An 8,886-nucleotide genomic window follows, 5' to 3' on the forward strand; every position below is an offset into this window, starting at 1 on the left:
TAAATTTTTCTCAATGTCAAATTCAGCATTACAAGAAGAACAATTTTTTGGAGCTGACTCTCTGGGTCCCATATAGCTTTCACAGTTTACACAGTAAAAATGGGGCGCATAATGGCCAAACTGCCCATATGCTTTATAAAAAAGATATGAGGTTGCTGGCACCAAGCCAGGGAAATGTTCATTAAACATTGTAAGAAGATCCTGAAGAGCTACTCCTGTCAAATTGTGCCTCAGTACATATGACATGAGTAAGAGCAGACTCTGTCCTTTTGTGATGGGAGCACCAGGGTATACAGGATCATCATCATGGTGTTTCTGTAATACAAGACAAGATTGCTCACATTTATACCTAAAACACAATGGGACACATAAGCCAAATTATAACGACAGTATTGTCCTAATAAGAGAGATGTCTCATACATGTTATGTAAAATAACAATATACAGACAATCTGTAATTAAATGATTGTACCTTCAATTGGTTTGAATCTTGATTTCCGGCTTGACTCCTCTCTTCCTCTCTGTCATCATGTCCACTTCCACTATCTTCTTCTCTGTCCTCATGTCCATTTCCATCATCCTCCTCTCTGTCGTCATGTCCACTTCCACTATCTTCTTCTCTGTCCTCTTGTCCACTTCCATCATCTTCTTCTCTGTCCTCATGTCCACTTCCATCATCCTCCCCTCTGTCATCATGTCCACTTCCACTATCTTCTTCTCTGTCCTCATGTCCACTTCCACTATCTTCTTCTCTGTCCTCATGTCCACTTCCATCATCCTCCTCTCTGTCGTCATGTCCACTTCCATCATCCTCCTCTCTGTCGTCATGTCCACTTCCACTATCTTCTTCTCTGTCCTCTTGTCCACTTCCATCATCTTCTTCTCTGTCATCATGTTCATTTCCGCCATCTTCCTCTCTGTCGCCATGTCCACTTCCACCATCTTCCTCTCTGTCCTCCTGTCTCTCTCCATCCACTTCTTGGTAATCTGCATTACTATGATCTCTAAGACAAGTCTGAGACAAATGTAGAGCAATTAAATGCAGCTTCGGTGGTCTAAAACATATAGTGTAACATTGGGATATAAAAATAGCTACATTTACTAGATAATAATTCTTTCTCCTGAACTTACCTTTTCAGTAACTTGTCTTCTGTAAAGGGATGTTCTTGGAACTGAAGATGTACAAAGAAATCTCTTGTAGAACAATTTTTTCTGTTTCTGTGGATACAGTAAAAACAAAGATAATAGGAAACCTGAACACAGTAAGAGCTTTATCCACTAGCTAGCACTAGTGTTTATGTATGATTACCCTTGATGACTTACAGTGGAGTTGGGCAAACATTTCAGAATGAAGATATAATACTGGAAGCAATACTGTCTTTTAGAAAACCATCAGATAGGTTTATCTTATAGGCTGGGATATTATAATATACCTACCAACCTATTTTTCCTGCAGATGTCATAGTAAAAGTCAGAAGCTATAACACATATATGTTTTAAAGTCTTTAATGAATGTATGGGGTCTGTTAAAGATTTTCACGTAAAAACAATGTAGGCCTACTTCACATTTTTACATCATATAGCCAGGGGCGGATTTACCATTAGGCAGAACTAGGCAGTTGCCAAGGGCCCCGAGTTCCTGGGGGGCCCCCTAAAACTCCTTTTACATGTATGGTTAATACAGCTTTTACTTATTTGTGCACATTAATTATGTTTTTGATAAAAATCCTTTCGCTAAAATGCCATTAGAATGCTTAAAATATTAAGTGTGTCTCGGGGACCCCCCAACAGTGTCCACTACTTTGGTTCAGTCCATTTGCTGCGCATGGGCAGAAAGGTCCAAACACACCGCAGCAAATTATTTGAAAACAACCGGCGCGAAGAGACAATACGAGCAGAGCGGGGGAGAAGAGAAAAGAAAGGAAAGGTAAGAAATATGAAAAGAAGTTACCCTAGCGGTGCTGAAAAGAGGAGAAAGAAGAATGAAAGTAGGAAGCTGCTTTCAAAGTTACCGAAAATGACTGACTTCCCCCCAGATTCCACATACTCTGTCAGTGCTCCGCTCCGCCCCGCTGATGTACGTCGTGCGGAGCGCTTGTCTTTCATGTAAATCAATGAGAGCTGTTCCACATCCACCGCTACTCCTCCGCACGTCTCGGTCCACGTACGTCTTCTCCGTCCGTCACCGACAAAATACAGAGCCGAGTTTTTTTTTGCTCTGCTCCGGTCCGGCCAGGTCAAGATCCGCAATTGCAATCGCACCGAACAGGAAAAAGAACATCGAGAAATTCCGGTTCGTCAAATGATACGATGCAAACTATTGGTTATTCACAAACCAGGAAGCAGATTTCTCATCTCCATCAAAATATTTATTTTATACCGAGGGACTAAAAGTTTAATCAAATCCATTCAAAAGAAACTTCTTATTACAGGAATGGATGAAGAGATGCTGAGTTTGGGAGTAGAGAACAAACAAAGTTCATTAAAAAAAAGCATGATCAATTATCCCCGTTACAAAAATCTACAAATATATATATATATATATATATATATATATATATATATATATATATATATATATATATATATATATATATATATATATATTCTCTAGCTTTTTCTCCGCCTCGAGCTTCCTTTCCGAACATACAGCTTTATGATCAGTTTCACGCAAATTAATAGCGATATATCTGACGAAATTGTTTTTATAAACATTTTTATTAAAGAATCATAAATGCCACGATAAACATATTTAATTCATTTTAGTGCCAATTAAGGCCTTGATTTAAAAAAACTATATGAATTGTAATTATTTTTGATGATCCGCGGAAACCCTGGTGCATCTCGCGCATGCCCTCTACGATCTCCAAGGAACTCAGAGCGGAGCGGACGGGAGCCACAGTGGAGGCTGTAGGCTTTGCTTTGCGCAGGCGGTCTGGAGCGCAGCGGGGCGGAGCGCTAACGGAGTATGTGGGATTTTGGGGTTCGGCTTCACTGCGGCAGCGGCGAGCAGCAGCAGCAGTAACCCGCAAACATTGAAACTCAGCGGTAACGCTGGCGCCTGTTGAGGAGGATCCATCGTGTGGAGTTGAACAACTAGTTAGTATTAAGCTGTCGAAGGGGCTATTCCCCCTATATTGATAAGTATTTATTTACCTTATTTAAGATGGGTCATTTTAAAGTAAGTTTCTAATTTCATTTGGATTTGCTACAAACGATGAAAAATCAATTATTTAGGTGATTTTTATGTTGAATTTCAGGAAAATCTCAGGCTTTTAAATGTTGTAAAATCACCCATAAATTTTAGGTGGTTTAGTCCTTGATAATTTAAGTTATACATTCAAAAAACATAAGGAAGTTATTATCAACATCTCACTCTGCTTTACAGCTTTGTATTAACATTGCTTTAATGTGTGTTATTGTGTACAGCTGGGGATGTTAAGGCTCACATTAATTATAAATTAAATAATTTACTGTTCTATAGTTTAAGCAATTGTCATATTTGTAACAACACTAGTCTTTCCTGTGACATGCACCTTTTATTTATTTATATACACACACACACACACACACACACACACACACACATATATATATATATATATATATGAGAGAGAGAGATTATTTCCTCCGAGTTACAGTGACATAGACAAACTTGAAGATACATAACATCCTCAAATTTCTATTCTATTAAAATTTCTGTATCTGTATAATGGGTCTGTTCTATATGTTGTCTTCTCAATTCAGAGGGCCCCATCCCTGTCTTTGCCTAGGGCCCCAAATTTCCTAAATCCGCCCCTGGATATAGCTAATAACACTTTAACAAAACTGTCTTGATATTGTAGTAGTTATCTTGAAACGTTTCACTTCGTAATGTTATACAGAATACAACATTTTTTCAGGCGGAAGAGTAAAATAGACATTTTCATTATAGCCCACAGCATTTCATTTTCTTTACCTGGTTCGGTTGAAGTCTTCTATATTTTGTTGTTCTTGGCGTCTGTATCTCTGGTTGACTCTCGTCAGAATTCAAATGTCTCTTCAGTTTTCGTTTTGCTGGCATGATGATTTGTAACAGCAACTGTAACATACAAGACTGTATAAAACGTCTCTAAAATTCGTATTTTTTAAAAAATATATCGGCGCCGAGTCTCTGACCAATGAAGTGCATCGCTTTTCACTTTCAGCCAATCAGAGCTGCGGCCGTTCTCATCCGTTGCATCCATCTTTCACTCGCGTGAAAGCAGGTTGGCAGGTTAGGATAGACTATACGGTTAGGAGGAAACAATGTCATTCCAATTCGCCATCTACTACTTATTTGATAAAACACTTAAAGTGGAGAGTACGTCGCTCATTCTTAGTAGCAACCAGTTCACCCAAGTGGTATCCAAGCCGGACCTTGATGACGACACGAACTGGATTGAAATAAAGTGGCCTACGAGAAAAGAACCAAAGAGGACGGTGGCTGCTAAGGTTCTGTTATTTGGAGGCAAGTATGGAGAATACCTATTAATTTCCTAACTATTTCAGCTACCTTGCAGCTTTAACTGTTTAATTGTGTCGTTGTTAGGAAGAATGTCTTGGCTAAAATTAATTTTTCTTACTCTTCTCGTTATATCAGACTCCTACAAAGAACTCGTGTCGAAAAAGAATTTGTTCCTTCTCGGTAAGGATATATGGGCCGAGGAGGAAAGCAGGGGTGTGCGCATGAAAAAGAAAATGTGGGAGACCGACGTAGTAAAGCCTAAAACGGCCGTGCAGGTGAGTGCTCGCAACTTTCCTTAATGCTTGCGCAAAAGCTGCTCCAATAGTTTGGCTAGCTACACACCCATGTGCTTTCCTTTATGATAGAGGTTTTGACAAAATTCAAATCATTTAGCTAAGTAAAAAACAGTAAAGCGATCGCTTTACTGTTTTGCTAAAATACTCCATTACAAACCATGCATGACAAATCCCACTCAAGTTAAAGTGCATAATTATTTGCAGTAAAATGTAGCTATCAAAGTAAATGTACTGATTTACTCCCTCTGACTGATATATTGTTATAGATGAAAACATTAAATGAATATTAGTGAGACATCATGATGTAGCAGCATTTTGTTGTTGTAGCTGCCAGATGTAGGACTATAGATTCAACTACTGTTAAGGCATTTTTACATACAGAGACACCAAATAAGCTACATCTGGGGGGTGGTGAGATAATTAATGGAAGATTAAATCAGAAAACATCTAAATTGTCAACCTGATTACACAAAGCTTTTTGTAGGACTCATAAAACTTGGAAACCACTAGTTCAATCATTAACAATGTGCTATATTTTGAAGTTGTTTTTTTTTTTGCAAATCTTTAGCTTTACACCTGCCAGTAGGATGCACTGAAGCAACACCAAGCAGAAATTAACAATCTAATACCATTAAAAGAGAAAAAGGGCATCACTAATCCTTGAACTTTAAACCAGTTGAGGTTTATTTGATCAATGATGAATATTTATAGTCAAGAAGTTTGAATTTGGCAAGAAACACAATTTGAGAAAGTTTTCCCTTGCGTTCAGCAGAGTGTGCTCTATATAATCAACGATCTATATACTCATGATCAGTTATTATGGAGGCTCCGTTCTTCGCCACTACTGCCGCACCTCTACTTCCATTGTCTGTCAGGGTGCTAATGAAATTATTTCTGTGTTTTCTCTAGTATAAAATTTATCCTGGATTTAATTAGGCTTAGTATGCTAGTGATAATTTTACACTGTGATGACAGTCTTAACTTTGTTTTTACTTTATAAACGTTTTTGACAGGCAAAACAAACCAGGATCAAAGAGGCAGCCAGCAACCAGGTGTTACAAAACCTAAAGGCTTCCCTGTCTCAAAAGAGGGCCCTAGACACACAAGATCACCACTGCAGTTCTGACGATGAATCTCCACAAAGGGTAAGGCATACGTTTTTCTTGAGCAGGTGGCTACGATGTTTAAAACACCAAAAACTGTGGTGTCTTTCAGACACTTCATTAACAGATAATTAACGTCTAATAGACACAATCATAATTAACACAAATTCTTTGTATTAATTATGATGGTAGTCTGTCTATTTTAGTTTTTAAAAACTCATCTATGCCGTCAACTTCAGTGATATATCTTCTATTTTTTTCTACTTAAATATTGTAGTCTTTACTACAACTCAAATTTCAGGATATGATTAATCATTTTCCTCCTTTTACTATATAAATGTTTTTCTTCAGGGAAAGCGAGCAAAGATTTACAAGGCAGCAAGACGTGTGCTTTTACCCCTGGCATCCAGTCCCAGTTCTGATGACGCCACATACATAGGGAGTCCACAACGGCATGACATTGTAAGTCATACTTCTTTCCTAGCTGTTGTGTATTTTCAAACACAAATTCTTTCTCTGTTGAATTGCTTCTCACAGCTCTTTTCTCTTGTCGCTTTTTTCAGGACCATGCCTCAGATGAAGAGTTGGGTTTCTCCTCAGCCCAGAGAACGGCAAGTACATTTATATTGAATATTAAATTATTATGATGAAATTATATCATATTGATTGAATAGGTCAGGCAAAGGTCAGAGATCTTAAATCCAGCTGCAGGTAAAACTTTATCTCACAATTGTTACATATCTTATTTCTTCCAATAAACTCCTTTTGGCTGTCATGTACATACCAACTAAGCATAATGTATTTCATTTACTTTTATTTAATATATTCAACAATATAATAATTTTCAAACACCTTTCATTATTGTTTTGTCCCACACGGTCCACATGGATTAGAAGAGTGTCCTTTACATACAGTATTTCCTTTGAGAAATAAAGTGTATATATAGATATAAAAAGCATGTACATGCACACGTGTGTGTCTAAAAATATTGTCACTAATAACAAATAAGGGCTAATAATAATAATAATAAAATCTTTATTTATATGGAACCTTTAGAACAGCATTTATTAGGGCTAAATTATTTTGGAAAATAATCTGATTGTGATTTTTTTATCTTAATATTGTGATTTAATGCGATTTTTCCCCCAGTTCAATTTATCATGTCTTTTTAAACATATACAAATAGCAAATCAATTTGTTTCCCCGGCGTGCGGATTAGTTGCTAAAAGACCCGTCCGTCCGTCTTCTTCCGCTTATCCTGGGTCGGGTCGCGGGGGTAGCAGCTTCAGTAAGGAGGCCCAGACGTCCCTCTCCCCGGCCACTTGGGCCAGCTCCTCAGGAGGAATCCCAAGGCATTCCCAGGCCAGCCAAGAGACATAGTCCCTCCAGCGTGTCCTGAGTCTCCCTCTGGGCCTCCTCTTGGTGGGACGTGCCTGGAACACCTCACCAGGGAGGCGTCCAGGAGGCATCCTGACCAGATGCCCGAGCCACCTCAATTGGCTCCTCTCCATGTGGAGGAGCAGCGACTCTACTCTGAGTCCTCCCTGGATGACTGAGCTCCTCACCCTATCTCTAAGGCAGAGCCCAGACACACTACGGAGAAAACTCATTTCAGCTGCTTGTATCCGGGATCTCATTCTGTCAGTCACGACCCAAAGCTCGTGACCATAGATGAGGGTAGGAACGTAAATTGACAGGTAAATCGAGAGCTTTGCCTTTTGGCTCAGCTCTCTCTTCACCACAACGGATCTGTAAAAAAGGCTGTGCTAAAAGACCCACAGCATCTAAACTCAGAGCAGACATGATCGCGTTCTGCCGACAATATATTTCAACCAAAATTGCAATTTTGACTTTTCTCCGCATTAACCACAAGCAACAAAAATGGCCTCTAAATAAAGATGTTTGTAAACAAGAACTATTTAAAACAATAATTTTTTATGTTTCTATTAATCAGAATATATTTCAACAGAACAGCTTTTAATTGATTTAGACATCGATCCTTGTTGAACATAAAGTACAACCAACAAGCAAGTCTATGAATAAACTGATTGACCAGAACTTAATGCTATATATGATTATATAAACTCTAAAACAAGTAATATAGTTAGATTATCTCACTGCTGCAACTGTCTTCCCTTCCATGTGGAGGCAAGCCCACTTTAAACATTTTACCGACACCTAATGGACGTGTCTAATTCCCTAATTGTTACATAGCCAAAAATTGCAGACCTCTGCGATTTGGAAATTGCGTGTTTTTAAATCGTGATTATATTGAAAATGCGATTAATTGTGCTGCCCTAGCATTTATTATAATTACAAGTGTGCACAGGATGGGATCACAGCTGTTAGATTGTCATTCACAGATCTCAATCAGTCAGCATGACAGCTGGACAAACTGTAGTGTTTGTCTGTTGTGTTTATTGGGATCCAGAAAAACAAGCATAAAATAATCACGATCTATAACATGCAAAATAAACACGACATCATATCTGCCGCTGTTTCCTCCCACGATTCTTAACATCAGGTTCTGTAAATGTCTGTGGTACCTTAATGAGGTTCAATGTGATTCTAATCTCTTTTTTTCTCTTTTCTGCCAAATATTTCATTCTCCATTGAAGGAACTGACGGGCGATAATACTGATCATGGCATGGCACCTGGAATGAATGAAGTCATGTCTGCCCTTCATGGTTGGTGTTCAGATTGGAATTAGAGGGGCTGACATGTCAAAACACACTATATTTACTAAACAATGATTCAGGGTGTTTCCACATTATTGTCATGTACTGAACTTAAGCACCATTACGTTGACTAACTAAAAAACCAAATGTTTTCCCCCCTTATTGTTACATTCACCTAGACCTGCCAGAAATGATTAAATCAATGAGGGAGTGTGTGGAGTCTGTCAGGGCATTGATGTCCTCATTCGGGGGGAACCCTTCATCTGCAATATCATCTTCTCCTGTGGACAGTGCAATTGAACAGGTATGTTATAATTGAGGGA

General features: G+C 38.6%; 1 protein-coding gene across 1 annotated transcript; it reads left to right on the forward strand.

The window, feature by feature from the left end:
- Positions 1–4,242: 4,242 nt before the first annotated feature.
- LOC119784459 lies at positions 4,243–8,867 on the forward strand (the record flags this gene model as incomplete). The annotated part of the gene is made up of 7 exons (XM_038286510.1): positions 4,243–4,488; positions 4,621–4,760; positions 5,795–5,926; positions 6,236–6,346; positions 6,448–6,495; positions 8,503–8,572; positions 8,743–8,867. Coding segments are annotated over exons 1-7 (828 nt in total), but the record flags the coding sequence as incomplete, so codon positions are not given.
- Positions 8,868–8,886: the final 19 nt, after the last annotated feature.

This window comes from Cyprinodon tularosa, unplaced genomic scaffold, assembly GCF_016077235.1.
Source record: "Cyprinodon tularosa strain WSP-4 unplaced genomic scaffold, ASM1607723v1 ctg2261, whole genome shotgun sequence".
Taxonomy (NCBI): domain Eukaryota; kingdom Metazoa; phylum Chordata; class Actinopteri; order Cyprinodontiformes; family Cyprinodontidae; genus Cyprinodon; species Cyprinodon tularosa.